Raw genomic sequence first — 24266 nt, forward strand, 5'->3', positions numbered from 1 at the left:
TCAAAGCATTATTTTGTTGATAACCAGCAAATGAACTAAAAAGAATTTCATTTGACAAATTCATAATGTATGTCAAGAAAGACACATGTCATATACATACTGATAGCGTGACGAAACTGTGTTCCCCATTTTAATTTTAATACTAGATATATATGTCTTGCTTATATAAATTGTATGTTTGAAGTGAGTTTCCATAAGTTTCATGTCAAAACTAATTGATAAAAGTTATTACATAAATTTCGAGGTTCATTTCGGCATGATAAAAATATACAGCTGTATACATTTACTGAAAAATATGTCCATAAGACAGAATATAGTTTTTGTAGGAAAAGATCTTCATTCAGTCTGCCTCCTATAAAAAGATTTAAAATATTTCTAAAATATAAATTTTTAAACGGATAAATGCATTTGTATTTATATTTTGCACAAATTTCAAATAAGAAAGCAAATTTCATGAAAGTAATTCCACGCGGATTGTGTAAATACCATGTTTGATAAACCCTAAATACTAGACTCAATGGATAAGAAATTGATAAAAACAATCATGAAACTTCATGAATAAAAGTTATCAAGTATAGGAAAGTTTGTATGACATAATACATCTTTTTGATAAGGGAGACTACCTTCATTAATGAAACATTGAACGAACGGGAAGTAATTTATAAAGGAAATATTTAAGATTTTATATACAAATATAAATTAGATGACCAATCAGATAGAGATGTTTCTTGGGACGTCTCCCCCAAGTAAATTAGGCATTTATTTACACTGTATTGGATTTGAAACATTAGTAGAAACAGGGGGAATATGACCTTTTCTGTCATTCTGAAAAAAGAGTGATATATGAGTAGTGTAATTAAAATATCTATGTGCCAAAGAGATAGATATTAATTTGATTGGGTAGAGAGAAAATTTATAATTATTACTAGCTCAATTGATATAGAATATAAATAAGCTCTTGTAGGTGGAATAAGTAAGCGTTCGTTAAGCATTGTAAATCAAATTTAGGGAAGTATCTATATTTTCATATCATATTTGAGGCATATATATATCCCATTTATAAAAATTATTTGAAAAGTAATACATGCTTTTATTACTGTGTTTGATAAATGTATTGAATAACAAATTTTATGCTTATATAAATGGTCATTTGATTAGCATTGATATATGCAAAGTCATTTCTTCAATCCAAGAAGAACGAATCATAACACATTGACAGAGTCATGACATTGAAGTAATAATTAGCAAAATGTAGATATTGATAGAAAGCAAAAATACGATATATAATAAGCTCCATATTGAATATAATATAAAATCTTTGATAGTCTTAACTTATAGGAGTGAAGCATTTAGTAGGAAATACTAGTATTGTTTCATATATGCTTACTTTTACTTACTTATTCATTTCCTTGTCCGTTTTGACACCCCCCAAAATACAGACACCTGTGAGATTGAATCGTTGAAGTCATTAGACTATCTTAACTGTCGTACAAGGTTTGATGTTGTCAGACACAGCTGGTGTATGCAAATTAGACGAAAAGCCTTGAGAAGTTCATGTTTCATTCATTAAAACACATAATTGTTGTTACGTTATTGCTTCATTTTGTCATTTTTTTCTGCGAATTTAGAGTAACGACAGCGCACAATATGTTAATCAAGAAATTGAGACAGTAGGCCCCCAGGAATTGCTTTCCTTTGCCAGACAAATTTCTACTGGAATGGTAAGTCGTTTTTCGTTCTGACATCAATTTGCCTTTATTTTCATTTCTCTTCCTGAAGGTAACCAATGCACTTATATAACATGATTGTTGATTATATTCTGTAAAAAAAAAAAAAGACTAACATCATTTACTAGACTTTTTTTACTATTACGAAAATGATCAATCATTACCTCCTCCGCAAAAATCGGCAATCCGAAACATCACAGGAAACAGTTATCAAAAAACTTCCTTGTGTTTCTCAAAAATGTCGAGTAATATGACTTGTTACCATAAACATTTCTATTTACTTTCCTCTTCCATTTTTTCTTTGAGAACTTATCAAATCAAATCCATTCGCATTTTATGTTTTACATCCTTGCCAGTTACATTTTAGTAGTTATATTTGCTTTGTTTCAAATTTAAAGTTCCCTCGTATGTTGAAATTGATTATTGGTTAGAGTTACCATTCTTGTATCTTAAAGTAAACGAACTTTTGGTGACTAGTGATCTTTACGTGTTTTATTTTTAATATTTATTCTATGTTGTGAACAAATTAAGCTGCATTTAAAAAATGAACTTAATTCCAATTTTTTTAAAAACAGAAAATAGTTATCCTTATTTAGTTTGAAAACAACTTTCTCAATTTTCAGATACTTGTTTTTGTGATATATTATCAACTAGGGTGGATTATGTCACAATAGATGTATAAAAAAATCTTAAATAATTGACAGTTTTCATCAAAACTTTTATATCAATGTCTTTATATATATTGACTTTTTGTCATAAAATTAATTCAGATAAATATACTACTTTATAAAATAATTTAACAATATTTATAAAATACTCATATACATGTAAGCACAACGTTGGGTCTTGTCTTGAAAAATAATTTTTCAACCCAAAATAAGAAAATTAATAGCAAAATGGCAGAAAAGATAGTTAAAAAGGCATTATTGATGTTAAAAAAGATTTTCAGATGAAATGAAAATGAGAGTTCAAAACCCATAATGACGTCAATAACATTTTTGCCGTGCGGCGATAAACAAAACTTAACATTGTGTTTTTATCTTATAATTTCAAAAAAATATTCTATATAACCGAATGGAATTCTGTGTCAAACATTAAAATTGATAGCCTTATTAGTATGCCAAATATTGTTGATAACATTTATTTATTAATTATTAAGATTTAATAGCAGCTGTGACATTCCTTTTGGATGAACCCTCGTATTTCAGAAGTTATAAATATATTTGTCATTGATTACGTGATTAGGAAGTTTCTAGAATGGGTTCCTGTAACTTGTCAACTTTCTTTCTTATTTTTGCACTAAATAATGAGAAAAGTCATCAATTACTGATTCATTCCTACAATTCAATTTTAACCATACATTGTACGTTTGTAATTCACAAAAAATGCCAAAGAATTGCGGGGGTTACATCGATCCATCAAGAAAAATGTTTGTCAATCGTAATTAATTAGTTTGATCTGGAGACCCTTCAAATTGAAGTTTTGCTGTTTACCACAGATAATGTTATAGCCGAAAATTAACAATTGTTTTATGAAGTCAATCGATCTGCAAGACGAGAAAACATTTGATGAATTATATTTTAAAATCTGTTTATTATTGTTTTTAATTTTTAAATTTTATGCTATTAAGTATTTGTATTTTAATATTGATAATTTAGAGGAACTGTTATTGTTTTGGTATATTATGAATACCACTACATGTATAGAGTTTCAAAATTCCTAATTAACATTTCGAGTATGGTAGAAGATTGAGGATGGGGAACGCGTTTATACGTGTTAAACAATTTATATATTCATGTATTTTATCGTCTTAAAAGTGTACATTGTAACTTAAAATAACCTTTTGTTATTGTCGTCTTATTAGGTTAAAAACTGTGTTACTGAAAAATAAATCTTCATAATATATTGATTCCTGTAAAATAATATATTTATGATAATATGGATTTACTAGTATTTGAACTTAAATAAATAAAAATATCATATTTTTACATTTAAATTTGTGAACTAGATAAACATTGTAGAATGTTCATTTTATCATATGTTTTAGAAATTTCTTTATTTCTCCACATTTTACTTACACATATAGAATTTTAGGTAAGTAAGTAAGTAAGTAAATATTTTATTATAGTGACATGTGTATATACAGTTATTTAGGATATAAATTGTTGTGCTTTTTAAGATACACTTATTTATCTATTTGTTTGTTTGTTTCTTTTCAGTTGTTCTTTTCTCCTTAATTCAAACATATTTTTTTTGTTATTCATATTCATGAGAATGGTATGAATACTGTTTATATTTTATGTCTATATTTCAAAATTTTAAAAAAGTCTTTTTTGTAAATGAATGCAAACCTTTAAGGCATCAATTTTAAAGTACCATCACTTGGATATTTCTATAAAAATAAAAGAATATGTAGTGTATGCGGAAATCTTAATCTCCAAGAAACAAACAGATGTCCCGTACATATGTCAATTTTTCAAAAAGTCATTTTAATTTGTATATTTTATATCATTGTACAAGGTATGCATGAATTGCGATTCTCTGTTTTCATTTGGTAATCATTGTTCAGAGTCATTCGATCATTTCTTAACATTCTGTAGGCCATACAACTTGATTGAATATATTTTCTTGTTAGAATGATTTTTTTTTAAACAGACAAAATATCGCTTTCAAGAACGTAGACATTCATTCACTACAAGAGCGTACACAGTGCTTGTGTTTAATTTATTTTTCACTTAATTTGTTTGAGTATTTCCTGATTAATGAACACTGAAAACTGAAAAAACTTGAAAACGCAAATTTTGCGAATTCCTTTAATTATTAGAATAACTGTTTGCGGGAATTGTAAGTAGACAAAGAAAAAACGGAAGAGGAATTTTATGTTTACGCCCTGTTAATTGTTTTGGAGGAAGAATTTTCATTCATAGATTTAACACTACAGGTTCTTTGTAAAAATAGTTTGGATTACGTCTGAGAGAGCCCTAAACCAGCTGGCAATTGATCAGACATAATTATTGTTTGAAAAAGATTTATTTACAATATAATTGATAATTGTGTAAACATTCCACTCTACATTTGCATGGGGTTTTGTTTTTGAGGTTTGAAAGTGGTGCATTGCGTTGTATTCTTTTCCCCCATAAAGTCGATTACCATTTTACTTGTAATTTTTAGATGATATTCCATCTTCGAAAAAATTAATGGATTATTTACTAATTTACATTATTTTTATTTTTATTTTTTTAGGCGATAGAGACATTGTATATTGCATTTTAGGGTATTTGCTTTTATCTTATTGAATACTGTTCGTTATCTCCATATCCTTCATTATAAAACTGTCTTACACAAATTTTTTTAATAGTTATAATAATTATGATTATCCACTTAAAAATTTATTTCTTAAAAATGGACTTCGGCAGCAATGTTGTTTTGATTCAGATCATACTTTTGATAATGTGAAAGTTGCATATTCTATCTTGTGAGATTCTTTTTTTTTCCAAAGTTGTACATTTATTTAGATGTTTTTCTTTAAAATATATTTCATAAACTACGTGACGAAAAGGCATAGATTAATGAATATTCATTAAATTAATTAAATGACTCAATTTATTTAACTTGATAACGGTCTTTGAGCTCTTAAGGAAAATATGAATGGAATTAAATAATCGGAAATATTTAGAAAAAAAATAGTTTTTTTCAATATCACTTATTAATGTAATAATATCATTATCGAAGAAATTTGAATAACAGATTAGAAAATCTTTCTTATATGTTATTTACATTGAACGTTTTAAATATTTATTAACTAATTCATATATATTTCAAGTGATTTCTGTAAAATTACTTGGCCTTTTTGTGTAAAAATATAACAGCTAATATTCAAATTTGAATTAAACAGCTTGGGTAGTTCTTTTATTCGTATGAAGCATTCTCTTCCATGTTATTCACTTGTTGATACTGTGAGAAATAAAAATATCGCCACGACGACCTACCTTTCGTTTGCCTTGACAAAAGTTCCTGTAGGGACATGCAGAAAGGAAAAGTCTTAAAGCAATAATTCATTCGTAATTGTGAATTTTAGTGGAAGAAAAACAAGAAAAACAAAACAAATAAAAAAGGGCCTACTAATGACATGTGATGGGTGGTCTACATGTATGAAATATAGACATTTAACAGTAAAAGAACATTCTCCTACCGCGTGGAGGGAAAGAAAACAAAATTTAATTATCTACATTTGGTTGAATGGTCATGTTCTTCAGACACAAACCATGTTGTGTCTAATGCATAACGATTCTTTTATTTATCGTTTAACCTTTAATTTTACTCTGGCTTTATAGATGAAAGTGCCTTTGCACTCTTTAAGAGCCAGTGCCGTTGAAATTGATTGAAGTAATTTGTATGTTCAACCAGTTAAAAGAGTGCAGAAACTGCGTAAGAGGGGGTTATGACATTCCCCCACGACCAGCAGAAATATGATTCTTTTAATTTTTGCAATTAACGTATTCTAGATAATTTTACCAATGAAAAAAAAAGAGTGCCTAACACTCTAACCATCTGCTATTTTATAATTAAATAATATGCCTATCCTTCGGGAATTTTGCCTTAGCGAATTGGTAAGAAAACAGAAAAAATTCACGTTAATTTTAATGTAAACATTAAAAATGATTTTTTGAATAGCACTTATTGAATTGCCTTTGTTCATCGAATAAAATTTGAAGAATTGATTTGAAATTCATTATCGTACTATTTATCAGAATTGATTCAATGAAAAAATAGACTAGTATGTAAACATTTAAAAACCTGTTTAACTTGAGACTGTTGTAAAATTATTCAACTTGAAATTAATTGTTTTTGTAAATTATGATTTTTTGAATAGCACTTATTGAATTGCCTTTGTTCGTCGAATAAAATTTGAAGAATTGATTTGAAATTCATTATCGTACTATTTATCAGAATTGATTCAATGAAAAAATAGACTAGTATGTAAACATTTAAAAACCTGTTTAACTTGAGACTGTTGTAAAATTATTCAACTTGAAATTAATTGTTTTTGTAAATTATGGTGAAATTTTCTTTGATTTCCAAAGAATGTTTAGAACATAAACGTTTAATGCGAAATTATGGGCTTAAAGGTCTTAACAGCAGAAACAATTTACTGAGAGAGAAATAGATATGGTTAACAACTATCTGTAAAAGAGACCGATGGAGAGTCCTATATTTTTTTCAAATACGGCATGCAGAATAAGTGATTTTCAAACTTTCATGTAAATAAAACAAGCTAATTCAGAGAATTCGTGTCCCCCGCTTAGGGAAAAAGTCGGCTCCCCCTGACTGAATTTGTAGAATTATTAAATGTATACATGTATACTGAAGGAAATAAAATACATGTATGTCAATATGCATATAAAGATTTGATTGCTTATTCTTTATTATGTGTATAGAAGATTTTTTTATATAGAATATTTATCACACTGTAATGATGATTTTATAACCTCATAAATTTTTCATTTCACATGCTGAATATATATATATATATTTATTCCCGGGACCTCTCACACTTGAAGCGAGAGACATAACCACTAATAGATGTAATAAGAACATAAAGTCCGCCGAGAACCTGTTTTATACGCAATAACTCTCCTCATGCCCCTGCGCTAAAAATAGCGACATGTAATACTATAAATACTAATAAAACAAACGGGGCGGGGCACTTTGAGAGGGGCGAGAGACGTCCTAGGGAGTTTTGGTATAAAATTACATTGCATAAGCTCAAAATCTTCTTGAAATATCGCCCGGAAATGATAGTGTTACACACAGACAGAATATATAAATTTACGACCTTGAACTTTGACCTTTTGACCTCAAAATCAATAGGGGTCTTCTTTAGGCCACAGGGAGTTGTTATGTAAATTTCATTGCGATAGCTCAAAAGGTTCTAGAGATATCGTGTGGAAACGAAAGTGTTTTAACAGACAGAATTTGCTTATTTATGACCTTGACCTTTGACCTTTTGACCTCAAAATCAATATCTTCTTTAGTATAGGGAGTTGCTATGCTAAATTTCATTGCAAAAGCTCAAAGGGTTCTCGAGATATCGTGTGGAAACGAAAGCGTTACAGACAGACAGAAAGACGGACGGACGGACGGACAGACGTCCGGACGGACGGACGGACAAACCCAAATTAATATCCCCCACTTTTCAAGCGGGGGACAAAAATTAGTACGTTTCTCAATTTTTCGACATCACATTTTTATCTGAAAATTATAGCAACATTTTCTTATACGTGTATATATATATATTTCCTTTATTATGAAATGGAAAAGGTTTTCAGTCAGTTTGAAATATCATTAAACACGTTTTCCTCTCGCTTGTACAATAGACAATCAGTTTGAAAATGTTACAATTCATCTTCTAGACAATATCAGTAAAAAAAATTCAGTACTTGTATTCTGAATTTCCTAACCAGTAGCATTTTTCACAAGTTCATATACTACCTCTTGTGATGTGACTTTTATTCTTCTATTCAAGACCCTTATGAATGCGGAATTCCTAACTGCATAAGCTAATTACGTTTTACACATTATGACTTTCTTGGCATTGTTTATGTTTTTTCTAAGTTGACGTCAGTTGTATTGAAATACAAAAATTATAATGCATGTTTTTTTATTTCTCAGGAGTTCCTCTCCCAGAAAGGTTATATCCATCGTGATTTGGCAGCAAGAAACATATTAGTGGACGGGAACAACTTAGTAAAAATAGGTGACTTTGGTCTCACGCGTTACACGTTAGACAACAAAGTTTACGTAAATCGGAAGGGTGGTCGGCTGCCCCTAAAATGGATGTCAATTGAGGCCATCAACGAACTGATATTTTCTTCTGCAAGCGATGTGTAAGTATGTAATTCTCTCACACGATGGGGCCTGTTTTCCAGTCACCTTCATAGTTTTGCTTTGATCAAAGAATATTGCAAGTGTAATTAGGCAAAGCTCAATTATATGATTTAAGAACCGAACAAGTATTTTAAAAAAGCTTATCACCATGAAACACACTTTAATTATAATCTTATAGCAAGAAAAAGATGAATTGGTAAACATTCTTTAAAAATATTCATTTTTTTATTTAAACAATACATTGGTATTTTACAAATTAGTAAAAAATATTGTAATCAACGAAATGAATTTCAAGTATTAAAGAAGGAAGCAAGTTTATTTTAGTTTAATATGTAAAGACTTTTTGCTTTTATATGTTGTCATTTATTTTCTGAGACTGACCCTTCAATGAAATTTATGATGAATATATTAAACGTGCATATTCATTTAGGAGGAGTAATCATTTGAATATCAAATTATCTAATATTTGAAAATTTTGTGTAAAGTAGAATCTTAAACTCGGTTACTAACTTCCATCTCTAACGAGCGAAGCCTGCATTAAATTTTATATGTCCAGTCAGAAAAGAATATTTCTACTTGTACCTAAATTCCAAACAAATCACATTCCAAGAATAAATTCCAGTCCATATTCCAATCGTTTTCCACAAACATTCTTTAAACATATTTCCTCCCATATTTTCTTATTTAGAGTAGTTATTTAATCTCTTTAAAATCAATTTACTGAATTTTGTTTACATTGTTAATACACAAATGGATAAATATATGCACATACTGTATGTACATGTGTTTTAAATGCTATTTTGACACTCCTCCTAGAAGAGTTAAAACCAAGGAAAATAAATTCACTGATCAAAGGAAGGACAGGCTCGCAATTAATGCTAATTCAAAGAAAAGTTTTATGCAAATTAGCTAAATATTATAAAGGTGTCCAAGTAAATTGTGGTCACGTGGTGGTGGCTTAAGCGGGAACAGCGGAGATCGCTTGCAGTCTCGTGAAATGTGTGGTTGAAAGATTAATTTCTTGTGAATTAAATTTTTTCATTATAATAACTTGTACATATAATTACTGTCATCAAAACGTAGGGTCGCACAACTGAGTAGAATTATTACTCCCAGGTGTGCGACTTGTCCTGAAATCACGTGGTCTACTAACAAAATTGTCCCAGACAATTTGAATAGTTTATTGAATTTTTCACGATTTTAGTGTGCTTCTTTTGTTTTATTGCATTTGAATTTTTATACCATCCAGTTTAAGATTCTTTGTTTTGGATTCTCTTCATTTTGTGTTAGACTTTCATATGTTAAACTTTTCTAAATAAAATATTTTCACAGAACAATGGAAAACAAATATATCAAGATTCAACATAATCATTGAGAAGGAATAATGTTAAATCTAAAAACTGAAAACTATACCAGTATTAAAAGTTTATTCAACAAAGTTTCCTTTCAAAGAGAGGAAAATTTTTATAGCCCTAAACATGTTACTTTTCAAAATCGATAGAAAAGGCAATTTTTGCCGGTGAAATTTCAAAGCCCAAACAAAGCTCCTGAATTTTATTAGTTAATAATTTTATATAACAGATGGACAGAGATTTAAAAACATTCTAACTTAACAAGCATACTTTTTTCCTTCTGAGCATCTTGAAATTTAGCAGAAACAACTTGAACACGACTTCAGTTTAGATATTGATAGAAAACAATTATCATCTGGTAAATTTTTGAGCTACTGAAGACTGTATTTTAAATATTACTTAATATAATAGCGTTTTAAATTTAATATTCAAATTGTGTTTTTAGTGCATGAAAAACAAATCATTCAACGTAATTAAAGAGAGCAGCCATTTGGTTGAATCTCTTGAAGTTACAGTAATTGAATTTATAAATGTCATATGCACTAAAGACACAAAGCACATGCGCTTTTTATTCTTGCAAATTATGAAATATAGAATGTTTATGCACATGAAATATTTTATAAGGGACTTCACTCTTACTTTTATATGAGCATAATTGATCTTACGAGAAAGCATGTAGCAGATGTTTTTACTCAGTGTTCCTGTAACTCCCGCTTGAGAGGCGGTAGTGTATGTTAATTGCAGTATCTGTCTTTCCCTAACTCTGGATAGTACCCATTTTCTTTTTCGTCATTTTCTAATTAATTAAGAAATTGTTGTAGATTTTCTTTGTAAAAAAATGAAGGATATTTGTTGTTGAAGATTGATTTATTGGTTGTTGTTTAACGTCCTGTTTGAGAATTTTTCACTCATATAGAGACGTCTTTGTAAGAAGAGGGCATTGTTCTTTATTTCACTAGAGTTGCAATATCCAAGAATTCTATGACTGATGTGGTTTGTACAATGATCATTTAGAAATTACTGGTCGTTGGATGATTTTTTTTTTGTGGTTAACCTCTGTTAATTGACTTGTTTGATTTTTTTCACTGTAAATAATTTTATGTGGTTTCTTAGCTAAAATTGCTGATTTAGTAATATTCAGAAAATCGTTTCCTGCAAGGCGCAACATCTGAAAGAATGAAAGAATTGCTTACAGCTAACATTTTGATATTAATGATAAAGAATGAGGAATTATGAAAAAATAAATCAGTGCTCTGATATGAAAAAATAGTCTCAAGAAACAGCTTTTCATGTTAGAGCTTATATATGAAAAATAGTAACACCAGTTTGTATCTTTTAAAATATGTGCTAACTTCAATTATGTGTGTGCGATATGAAAAGCACATCATTGACATGCAAGTTCAAGTAGTTCTTGCATAACATGTATTATATAGGTAAATATATATGCTAATTTACGGCGAGAAGGTTTAAGGAATAATTAAATATTAAGGACTCTGTAATTAAAGTTCTGATGATTGCAGAGATAAACATTAGAAAGAGATAGTTATCAAGAGCGGTAACTCTAGTTAAAATATATCTCCAAAGCAACTGTTGATCGGTAATGTCTAGAACACATTAAGGTAGAACATGTACCAAATAATCAGATAAAGCACAGTGTTTGCGTTAGTATTTGTGGTCTTTGATTAAGTATTTAAGTACAAGACATGGTGAATTCCTAGGATTTCTTTGTGTTTTACTTAACGATTTTGCCCACTGACGTAATGCTTCGTTATGAAGTCTTCTAGTTATAAATTTCCTTTCAATTATTCGCATTTAATCTTCTGTTTGTGTGTACAGTAACCGCTGAGCTATCTGGCCTCATAGAAAACCTATACATCATCTCCGGACAAACTCGCATTGCGATTTATAGAGAACATGAAAAGGAAATTCTCCGTCTTATCCAAACCGTTTAAGTTCGTGTTAATGCTGTTTTTCCACTTCATGCAAGTGTGTTGTCCTCTTATCTAAAGTTTCGTCTCAATATTTGTGAAAATCTAAGTGATTCGATTTCAACAATTCTCGTTAAGTTTGTATCCTAACAATGTTGTGTGATTCGTTGTGCTTTTTAAAATAAAGCCACTGGGTTTCCAGAGATCAAATAACCTAAAATCAAACGACCAAATTATTTTCATAAACTTCATGCTTGACATTAAGCTAAGGACTAAACAGAAATCAGTAGTCCACTTTCTTTTTAGCTTACAAAAAAATTGCACACTTTAAAGAGGGTAGGGCTTTTGGGTATCTTTAATGTTCGAAGGGTAAACGAAGTGCGTAAACAATTTAACAAACTGTAAGTCATTAATAAGAAAAACAATGCGTCTCCTTCAAGACTAAACATTTGAAGTAAATGAAAGACAAGGGGAGAATTTAAATGCAATTTAAAGATGTGCAATGAAAATCTCACTGGGTTTAGAATTAGGGTCTCTATAAAAGACGTAAGCAGTAAGAACTGTCATAAATTCTATTTTGAGGAGAGAGAGAGAGAGAGAGAATTACAAAATTATATTGAACCTTATTCTGCTCATTTCTTGCACTTCTTGTAAAATCTTATGTTTGTTAAACAACGCCCCTTAATTTTGTAATAAAAGGCATCGTAACATGCCAGAAATTAGGAAATCCATGTAATTTAAAGAAAGGCACACTTGTTTCGGTATGATATATTACCTGATCTCTTTCCGTCTCGCTCATATTTTCACGAAAAACCACCTTTTTAAAAAAAAAGACGAACAACACCTGTTCTTTCTTTGATCTATTTGTTTTTATTAAATAATCAATTACACGTTCATAATTCCATAAACTGTCTAGCGCTGGTTTACTTAAAAGGGTAATCTTTTTTATACCTACGACAGTAAACTGATCGATATATCTTTTTTTTTTAAAAAATGAAGAATGATAACTTTTGGAATTGGAAATGAGCGACCTGAGGGGATTCGGTGGGAGTCTCGTTCTCTCAGCTCTGCCTGGTTGCTGGACACCTGTAGATTCTCACCTGTCGATGAGATCGCATTCCCCGGCCCAGCTTTGTTGCCAACATCGGCTTGTCGTTAGGTGGATGGCCGTCCTATACCAAATGACAAACCAGGCTAACTTTAGACTTAAACAAGAACTCACCTCGACCAGAGTGTAATGGGAAAACGATTAAGTTTTGATTCTCCTGCAGATAACATTTTATTCACCATACCGTCTATCTTACTTCAGAAAAATTTCAAAGCTGATAGAAGGAGAAGGATTTAGTTTGACATATGCTGTTAGAAGCACCTGCGAAAAGCATTTGGGAATTTATCTACCTTTTTACCTGTCTCTCTCCACAATGAGGGAAACTCTGATCACCTATAAGGCCCTATTACCCGTTTCATTGATTATATGTTTTACTTCCCCCATATACATACTCTACCACCCACTTAAAATTGAATGAGATGACACGGCCTTTCTCTCAGGGACAGGTGGTTTATTAGATTAAGAAATGTGCTCTTATATCTATCGATGGTATCTGTAAGAAATTCTCCAACTTTCAATCTGATAATAGATTTGACTTGTTCATCTTTTTGGCTTGAACCTTCAGGCGGTAATAATTACATTGTAAAACTAAATTAAAACTGGAATCAAAAGGCTTTCTGATCCTCGATCTTCTTCTTCCATTTCTTGTTTTTTCTTCTACATTTGATTACGATTTCTAAATACCACTTAAAAAAATCTACATCACCTGCATAGTAAAAGGGCCATTTAAAATCTGGAGGACAATCCTTTATCTTAACATTACAACACCTGTCTGGTGCAGGCAGAGGGAATTCTTCTGTATTAGTCATTGTTTACTCCTGTAATTAAGGAGATGTCACTATTACGTTCAAAAAAATTTTATCCTCTTAAATTTTTATCGTAATTCATTATAAAACTTTCTTCCTAGTAAACAAACAGATTTAAAGAAATTAATGCATCATTTTTTTTTTCTTAGAAGTTAATATAGGACTACAGAAGTTTTGTTTCCTGTCAATGTTGATTAATTGAGATCAAATTTGGAAATAAGACTCTTAATAATTATCAAAGTTATTTTTACCTTTAAGATATGCATTAATATGTTTCGATTTTTAAGTACACGATTTGCATGTAAATGAAAAGAGTATCAATGCTGACGTAATTTGATCATTTTATTTTAATGAATGGGGAATATATAGTAAAACAAATGCATGTCAGTTTACATTGTTTTATTTTTGTAATGAATTGTTCGACGGTAGAAGTTCCATGCGAAAAGAGATCAAAACCAAAAGACAAGAAATTGTATGGTATTTAAAATAAAATTTTGCAGTTTCTGTGGAAAACAAGCATGATTGGGGTGGTGCACGACTCTTTTTGCGCACTGTTGACTTTTTATTAACAAAGCAATGTATATATATGGAACGCCGTCACTGCCTTATAGCAGAACACTGCGATTGCATTGCGTCAACCTTCCATTACATTATGTCAACTCTTTATGACATTTACTCACACTGGTATTGCATTGTGTCAACTTTCCTCTACGTTATGTCAACTCTTTATGACATTAACCCACACTAGTATTGCATTGTGTCAACCTTCCATTATATTATATCAACTCTTTATGACATTAACCCACACTACTATTGCATTGTGTCAACCTTCCATTACATTATGTCAACTCTTTATGACATTAACCCACACTACTATTGCATTGTCTCAACCTTCCATTACATTATGTCAACTCTATGACATTAACCCACACTACTATTGCATTGTCTATACCTTCCATTACATTATGTCATCTCTTTGTGACATTTATTAGCACTACTATTGCATTATCTCAACTTTCCTTTACATTAGGTCAACTCTTTATGACATTTACACACACTACTATTACATTGCGACAACTTTCTTTTACATTATGTTAACTTCTTTATGACATTTACTAACACTTCAATTATATTGCTCCAAACTTTCACTGCATTATATCAGCTCTTTGTGACATTATGTCAAAAGATTTTTACGTGGTGTTAAGATACATTTATATAATTTCAACTCAGTATTACATTACGTGCACTCTCTACTATTTGGTCTGAGTAGTTCATTACCTGATGTGAATTTATCTTAATTTGATATCAAGTCGCTATAATACGATGTCAGAATTTCATTACATGATGTCAAAAAATTGTCACAAGTGGTCAATTCTTTTACTACATTATGTCATCAATATGCTACATGACGACGTGAATCAATTTCATGATGTGAATTTGCCCTAGTTACTTTTTAACAAATCGTTATTACGTTATGTCATTGTGTCTTTACATTGTGTCAAAAATGCTCAGCCTTTTGTCAGCATACGTGTATCTTAGGCTATTTCATATTGATCTGCTGTGGAAAGCTCATGTTAAACTGTGCGCACTCTTCTACATTATGTCGATTCACTATTACGTTATGCGAACACGGGTATCCTCGGCCTTTATATGCGCATAACGTATTTTCCGCGTTCCGCAGGCACTAAAAATGGCGGGAAAGAAAACAGTCGTAGAAGAAATTCTCGGCGATTTGGGAGTGGCATATTTAAATGAAAACGTAAAGCGACAAATGATTGACAATCTTGAAACGTGCAGCGCAAGGCCTTCACACTGCGACTGTGAATTAATTTCAATGGCGTTTACTTTAATCTGATAATTAAATAAATCAAATATTATGAGTCGAGCAGCATTTTTTTTAAATTTTCATAATGAATTGTTTTTTTGTTTTTTTTTTTTGTTTTTTTTTTTTTTTTTTTTTTTTTTTTTTTTTGTTTTTTTTAATAGAAGTCTTAAACTTCTTATCTTATTAAGAACATTGCCATATGCTTTTTATCAGTCTCTACCTCTCCTTTCTATTTTTAAAAGTGTTAACACACAGTATAACAAACGTGTAACGGTGGGTTGGGGGTTGGGGACAGGAATCCCGTCCTTCCATCTTTAGTGACCAAAATATACATAAGATTAATAAATTTATTGGTTTACTTTGTAGGACATTGCTTAAGATTAGCTGAATTAAGTTGAAAACTTTTTTCTATAAAACTATAAAGCCTAAGAGCTTCTTCCCCCCCCCCCCCTTGGTCTCCAACCATATACCGTCCCCCTTCCTTGTTCAAGATTCCCATATCCGCCACTGATATGTGCCCATGCATGCTTGCTAAGGCATATTCAACTGATTTAGACTGATATATAGATTTTTGTAATAGAATTCTGGCACTGGAATTGTTGAAAAAATTACTAATTCCAGTGACGTAGCATCTTCTTTGAAAGGGGATCCGAGGTCAGCCAGAAAAAAAATTCTACTCGAAACAAAAAAAGTCCTAATTTTTTTTTTCAAGTATACTACATTACCCGTAGTGGACTATACTTCAAGAAAAAGTGGGGATGGGGCTGTGCTTTCCATGAACATTACATTTTCTATAGTAAAGTTATATATGGGAAAAGGGGGGGGGGCTGATATTATGTGCCTGAAATTCGTCCTAATCAATGAAGACCCCCCCCCCCTTCTCTTACCAGTCATTAAAACACGGTCGTCAACATTCATTATATACCAGATATACAGCTTTGAGATAATGAAAATGTATTTTTACATCAGGTAATGAACTTTTGGAATCAACATGATGAAGAGTTAACACAATATAAAGATGTTTTTAAATCACATTAGAAAATTTTGACATAACGTAATTATATATCCACATCACGGAATGGAGTTTTGACATAATGTAATGAAGTGTTGATATAATATAAAGATATGTTCACATTATGTTATACACTTTTTACACCGCGTAATAAAGCACTGACATGAAGGTAAGATGTGTTCACCTCACATCATGATGCTCCCGACGTATAATAAAGATAAATCCATATCAGGTAATAATGATTTGATATAATAGAAATATACACTCTCAAAAAGGAATGGATTTTTGACTTCATGTAATGATAAGTTTAATTATAAAACACAATTTGCTTGACGCAATGCGATTTTGACCTCGCATATTAAAGAAATGAAATGATGTAAAGAAACATTCATTTCAAGTAATAAAGTTTTAACACAATGTAAACACATAATCACTTAACAAAATGGATTTTTTACTTCAAGTTATGAAGTGCTGACATAATAAAAGAATGTATTTACTTCATGTAATGCAGCATTGACATGATGTTATGATATTTTCACATCATATCATAAAATATGACATAACGTAAAGATATGTTCACATCACGTAATGATAAATTGACATAATAAATGCATAGTTGTATGCTATAAGGCAGTGATGGCGTTCCATATATATATATATATATATTTCATATTGACTATAAAACAAGCGAGTCATCCGATAGGATCACATAAAACTGAGAAGAAGGTGGTCTGGACGCCATTATAGTCTTGTGGTCATTTAGATTGAAAAATAATCCATCAGATTTCATTAGAATACTCATTGTGGTATCCGGTTGTCTAGGTAGATAATATTATTATAACTTATCTCGTTAATCTTAGCTATAATACGAAGCTTTTCTTACTTCAACCTGTGGTATCCATACGTCTGTCCTGGCGTAGAAATTTCCGCAGCGTAATCCTTCATGTTTATGGAAATTTATTGGAGCAAAGATGATATCAAATAGAAATGTCGTTTTATTCGTTAACTGATATACAATGATAAAGAGATTTATGACGGAGATAAACAAGAAAAACAACTAGAACATAAATGCTTCAAGTGCAATTTACCTCCCTCCGTGGTGAAAAATGAAAGTCTTTACTGAATATTTCGCCGCCGATTTTGTTTTTTCATTTCAGTTTCTATAAGAATTGGTATCTTTCCTGTACGAAAAAATATTACACAACTTAGATGAGTATTATGCATGAGATAGCATACCAAAAATTTAAACACATCTTTACATTTTTTAGCTCACCTGAGCCGAAGGCTCAAGTGAACTTTTCTGATCACATTTTGTCCGTCGTCCGTCCGTCCGTCTGTCTGTCCGTCTGTAAACTTTTCACATTTTCGACTTCTTCTCAAGAACCACTGGGCCAATTTTGACCAAACTTGGTACAAATTATTCTTAGGTGAAGAGAAATTTAAATTGTTAAAATAAAGGGCCAAGTCCCCTCACAAGGGGAGATAATCAAGAAAAGACAAAAATAGGGTGGGGTCATTAAAAATTCTTCTTCTCAAGAACCACTGCGCCAGAAAAGCTGAAACTTATATGGAGGCATTCTGGTATAGTGTAGATTCTAAATTGGTCAAATCATGACCCCCGGGGGAAGCGCAGGGCCACAATGGGGAATCAAAGTTTTACATAGAAATATATAGGGAAAATCTTTAAAAATCTTCTTCTCAAGAACCACTGGGCCAGAAAAGCTGAAACTTATGTGGAAGCATCCTGGAGTAGTGTAGATTCTAAATTGTTCAAATCATGACCCCCGGGGGAAGGGCGGGGCCACAATGGGGAATCAAAGTTTTACATAGAAATATATAGGAAAAATCTTTGAAAATCTTCTTCTCAAGAACAACTGGGCCAGAAAAGCTGAAACTTATGTGGAAGCATTCTGGTATAGTGTAGATTCTAAATTGTTCAAATCATGACCCCCGGGGAAGGGCGGGGCCACAATGGGGAATCAAAGTTTTACATCGAAATATATAGGAAAAATCTTCGAAAATCTTCTTCTCAAGAACCACTGGGCCAGGAAAGCTGAAACTTATGTGGAAGCATTCTGGTATAGTGTAGATTCTAAATTGTTCAAATCATGACCCCGGGGGGAAGGGCGGGGCCACAATGGGGAATCAAAGTTTTACATAGAAATATATAGGAAAAATCTTCGAAAATCTTCTTCTTAAGAACCACTGGGCCAGAAAAGCTGAAACTTATGTGGAAGCATCCTGGGGTAGTGTAGATTCTAAATTGGTCAAATCATGACCCCCGTGGGAAGGGCGGGGCCACAATGGGGAATCAAAGTTTTACATAGAAATATGTAGGAAAAATCTTCGAAAATCTTCTTATCAAGAACCACTGGGCCAGAAAAGCTGAAACTTATGTGGAAGCATCCTGGGGTAGTGTAGATTCTAAATTGTTCAAATCATGAACCCCAGGGGGAAGGGCGGGGCCACAATGGGGAATCAAAGTCTTACATTGAAATATATAGGAAAAATCTTTGAAAATCTTCTTCTCAAGAACCACTGAGCCAGAAAAGCTGAAACTTATGTGCACGTGGAAGATTCCTGGGGTAGTGTAGATTTCTAAATGTCTAAATTATTATCAGTGGGGTAGGGTGGGGATGCATTGTGTATTACAAGGAGGAAATCTGGTAAAGAATCTGTCAATTTAACTTTATAAAAAAAGTGTCCTTAGATTTAGCATGTTAAATACATTTTGTGCAACTGAAGCTTCAAGCCATCTTCTAAGGAGTAGGAATAATTACAAATAAGTTATCATTTAAGGACATTTTAAAAAATGTGACTTCAAATGGCTTCAAAATATTTCCTTATTCTTAAATTCCTGATAGGTGCTCTCTTACTCTGGCCTTTCTGTCAGTTCTTGTGTTCCAACAAATTATTGATTTTATTAAAACATTGTCTAGCAACTTTGTGACATAATTATTATACCCCGGCTTAAAACGGGGGTGGGGGGATGGGGTGGGGTATTTGTAAACAGGGTGTTTGTACATCTCTGTCTGTCTGTTGTCCATCTGTACACCCATCTGTAACGCTTTGGAGTACCCATATCTTCTCCACAACTCCTCTTTTACCACTTATTAAAAATGAGACTTTCACAAAATCTTTGCTATAGTGCGATTGTGTACCTCGTATTTTACTTTTTTAGCTCACCTGAGCTGAAAGCTCAAGTGAGTTTTTTTAGCTCACCTGAGCCAAAGGCTCAAGTGAGCTGTTCTGATCGCATTTTGTTCGTCGTCCGTCCGTCCATCTGTCCGTCCGTAAACTTTTCACATTTTCGACTTCTTCTCAGGAACCAATTGACCAATTTTAACCAAACTTGGTACAAAGTATCCTTAGGTAAAGAGGAGTTTAAATTGTTAAAATATAGGGCAAAATCCCCTTACAAAGGGAAATAATCAAGAAAAGACAAAAATAGGGAGGGGTCATTAAAAAATCTTCTTCTCAAGAACCACTGGACCAGGAAATCTGAAACTTATGTGGAAGCATCCTTGGGTAGTGTAGGTATGAAATTGTTAAAATCATGACCCCTGAGGGTAGGGCGGGGCCACAATAGGGAATCCAGTTTTTACGTAGATATATTTAGGAAAAATCTTTTAAGAATCTTTTTCTCAAAAACCACTAGGCCAGGAAAGCTGAAACTTATGTGGAAGCATCCTGCATGTGGTAGTGTAGATTCTAATGTGTAAAAATCATGAAAAGGAAGAGGGTAGGGGGCACGATAGGTATAGCAAGAGGGGAAATCTGGTGAAGAACTGCATCACCCAAGTTACTCAGGTGAGCGATGTGGCCCATGGGCCTCTTGTAATTAAGGATGGTTTAACTTTCTGTAAAGTAAAGTAACTTATAGATAAAAAAATAAATAAAAAAATTCTTCTTCTTTTTGGTATGGTCCAGTAATCGCCAGTATATACTTTACTACTGAACGCTTTTAATTACTTTATGTAAAGTTGCAATGCCAAGAAAATATTATACCGGTAGTTGAAAAAAATTATGGAGATCAATCATTGAAAGACGATCGCTTAGTCTGTTTTCTATTTATCGGAAATTTAAAAAGTCGCAATACATCTTTTTGATGTCGTCTAAATTTCCTATACGAATTTTGAGATACAGCTTTTTTGTTAAAGTTAAAACACAGAACATCAATCTACTAACAATAAAAAAGGGCGGATCAATAAGGTTTAATTTTCCGATTTCCTTTAATAATTTTTCATCTTTGAATTTATATTATGCTTTTACTGAAGTTAAAACTTAAAATACAGAATTAGGTTATGATTGTAAATTGTAATTTCTATATCAAACAAGATGTGTTTGTGAAACACTGATGCCCCCGTATGGCAACATAGCAAAGATTAAACTTTTCTTTAATGCAAATTTAATTAATTGGTCCCAAAAGTAGGGTATTCTCACTGGAAAACAAATAAGGAATTTGAAAGTAGGCCAATGTTAAATTTTTTTCAATAAGTACAAAAATCTCCAAGGTCAAGGTCAAAAAGTCAAGGTAATTGGTATCCAGTGAAGAGTCTTGCCATATAGAATACTTATGTAGAGTATGGAAGCCCTAACCGTAACCGTTCAGAAGTTATGGCCAAGGTTATTTTTTTTAAAAAGTAGGTTAAACTCCAAGGTCAATGTCAAATGGTCAAAGTTCTTGTTATCAAATGAAAGGTCTTGTCACAAGGATGGAATATGTAAAGTATGAAAGCACTAGCCCTAACCCTTGAAAAGTTATGATCAAGGTTTGCTTTTTTAAAGTAGGTCAAACTCAAAGGTCAAGGGGTCAAAATTCTTGGTATTCAATGAAGGGACTTCTCACAAGGATTACATTTATGAAGTATGAAAGCCGTATTCCTTACCGTTCAAAAGTTATGGCCAAGGTTACAGTTTTTTCACAAGTACGGAAATCTACAAGGTCAAGGTCAAAGGGTCAAGTTTGTTGGTATCCAATGAAAGGTCTTTTGAGAAAAAATACATTTGTGAAGTATAAATATCTTGGTATCTACTGTTCAAAAGATATGGCCAAAGTAAAAGTTTAAAATTTTCATGTAAAAGTGGGTCAAACTCCAAGATCAAGGTCAAAAGGTCAAATTTGGCGGTACCCAAAGAAAGGTCTTGTCACAAGGAATACACATGTGAAATATGAATGTCATACCTCTACTAAATCAAAAGTTATGGGCAAGGTTAAAGTTTTTGCGGAGAAACAGACTAACAGAGAGACAGACAGACAGACGGACGGACACGACAAAAACTATATACCCCCGAAACTTTGTTTACGGGGGCATAAAAACTTGCATACGATACCATGATCTATTCTGAAAAATAAATTATGGCCAAAACGTGATAAAGAACGAAGTATATGTAACTGATAACGACCGGAGAAACCAACCTGAAAAAGAAATATTACTGGCAATATTATGTAAAAATTATATTAGATCAAAATCAAAATCGACATATCAATACCCTAAAGAAGGCAAACAAAATAGCCGCTTTAAAAAGAAAGAAATAAAATGATGATTGGTCTATAATTTGTGGTATTTGTATTGAAAAATAATCTACTTTAATCAAAAACGTTTTTTGATAAATATTTTCTTGATTGCTTACTTTAAAAAAATTTATATAAGCATTAAAAAAAAATTAAACGACACATCAGTATTTGTGAAAAATAACAAAAAATTTAAAGCGCCATCATGAAAATGCTTGTTTAGCAAAAGATACCTAAATATTAGATAAAAGGAATAAGTTGCATATAGGCAGTACACGGCGGATTTGACCTGTCTTGTCGACAAAGGATGCTTACTCCTCTTTGGCACCTGATTCAACCTCTGGATGTTTAAGATGTCCGTGTTTTCTTTGCTCCCCTTTCGATGGTTCAGTGTTTTTGATCTTGATAACTGATCGAAACCTTCATATTTCAAACTTATAAACAGTGTTAACTTATTTTAATTTGATTGACTGGTGTGCTCAACGCTCTATATATCTATTTTTAAAATCATATTTCATATCTACGATGATAATCCAATCAATGAACTATTTAGGATTAAAAATCGTGCTTATCAACCTCTAAAATTTCATAGTTCTTGTTAATTAGTTCGATTTCCGCTATTAACAATATCGTATGCAAACTAAAAACTCAGTTCTCAAAGATGAGAAAACCCAATATACACGCTAAATCAAATATTTCCTTGTTATCATGATCACCAAGTCTTGTTTTCAAAACCCTCAAAATAGTCAATGAAATAAAAAGATATATTCAATTTATTTAAATCTAATTTTTCTCAACTGACCAGTCAAAAAATAATTACTCGGTATCTTGCAACAAATCAAAGTGAGGCAAAAAAGGGTGAAAATTTAAAATTGCATCCTTTGCCATGGAATCAAAGATGGAAAATTTCAATAATTTTTAAAAATTTAAAAATTTGCATTACTTACTCTTTTTCATTTTCAATACTTCACCATTGGAGTCAGTTGACAGACATGTAGGCTATTGCTTGCAAAAGCAGTTTCTTTTTTTGATTTTTCATATTTTATGAAGACTTTTAAATTTTGAACTACATAAGAAGAATTGTACATAATCGAAAATTAACTTTAGCACACTCATTTTCCAAAGTTCTCAGGTAAGAAACTGTCTGAAAATATATTTTTCATTAATAATAATCACATTTTTTTTTAACAGTTCTACAAACTTTTTGAACTTTCTTTAATCTGTTCGGATAGACCTACCGGTATCCGACTAGCCTTCCCTTGAACCCTCAGAAATTGCGGTTCTTCCCCGTGGACTATTTATTGATTCCTATCTTCTGTTTGTCTTTTCTCACATGAACAAGTGATCTGTCTTGATAAATTTTATACCTTGTCTTGATGCATCCACACCTAATGACTCCCATAGTTCGGTATTGTACGGACATGTTTTGGATCGTCTGGGATTTTTTTCTCCCTGGACAAGTTTTATTTATTTTCTGTCACTTTGGTAAATAATAGTGAGTAACATCATTTTCCGCCCTCTCAGTTATAATATAAAACTAATCATCGTGATGTCAAGAGCCGATATCTTTCTTACAAATGTAACACAAACACGCTTCTCCTAGACGACATTTACTGCGGTAGATTCAGTGCACTCTGGAAATGGTCACGTGTCCGGCATGTCCAGAAATGACCCAATACTGTACAAGAAACGCTGAGCATACATTTAGCAAACTATTTCCATTTTGATAGACAGAACCCAAGAAATCCAAATAAAGAAAAAACAATTGGGAAATTGGGTCTTGATTGTTATTTCCTACATTTGCCAAGCCCTAAAATTGTTTTATCATGTTATCTGTAAGTCATGCTAATTTTAAACTTCAAAAGAATTAGAATTCATCGCCGTATACTCATTTATTGACAATTTTAGGATTGTCTTTATATTGTTAGAATTAGATCATTTTTTTCTTTATTTGGACAATTAATTGGAAATACAATAGGCGATAATACGCTCCCAATTTACGCCAAATATTATGATTCATTAAACTGAAATTCGTTTTCATTGTATTTATTACCCCCGAAATCGTAGAAATTTTACTTCAGTATTATGATAAATTTTAAATGGAT

General features: G+C 31.7%; 1 protein-coding gene across 1 annotated transcript in view; it reads left to right on the forward strand.

Moving 5' to 3' along the window:
- LOC134242768 (uncharacterized) overlaps positions 1-24266 on the forward strand; it is an 88072-nt gene that overhangs the window by 44000 nt on the left and 19806 nt on the right. The window contains exons 21-22 of the mRNA XM_062724890.1: positions 1629-1721; positions 8400-8614. Of these exons, the coding sequence (XP_062580874.1) occupies positions 1629-1721; positions 8400-8614 (308 nt within the window). The remainder of the gene's footprint in view (positions 1-1628; positions 1722-8399; positions 8615-24266) is intronic.

The sequence above is a fragment of the Saccostrea cucullata genome, unplaced genomic scaffold, assembly GCF_032062105.1.
Source record: "Saccostrea cucullata isolate Sc308-1 unplaced genomic scaffold, CSIRO_AGI_Scuc_v1 ctg907, whole genome shotgun sequence".
Taxonomy (NCBI): Eukaryota; Metazoa; Mollusca; class Bivalvia; order Ostreida; family Ostreidae; genus Saccostrea; species Saccostrea cuccullata.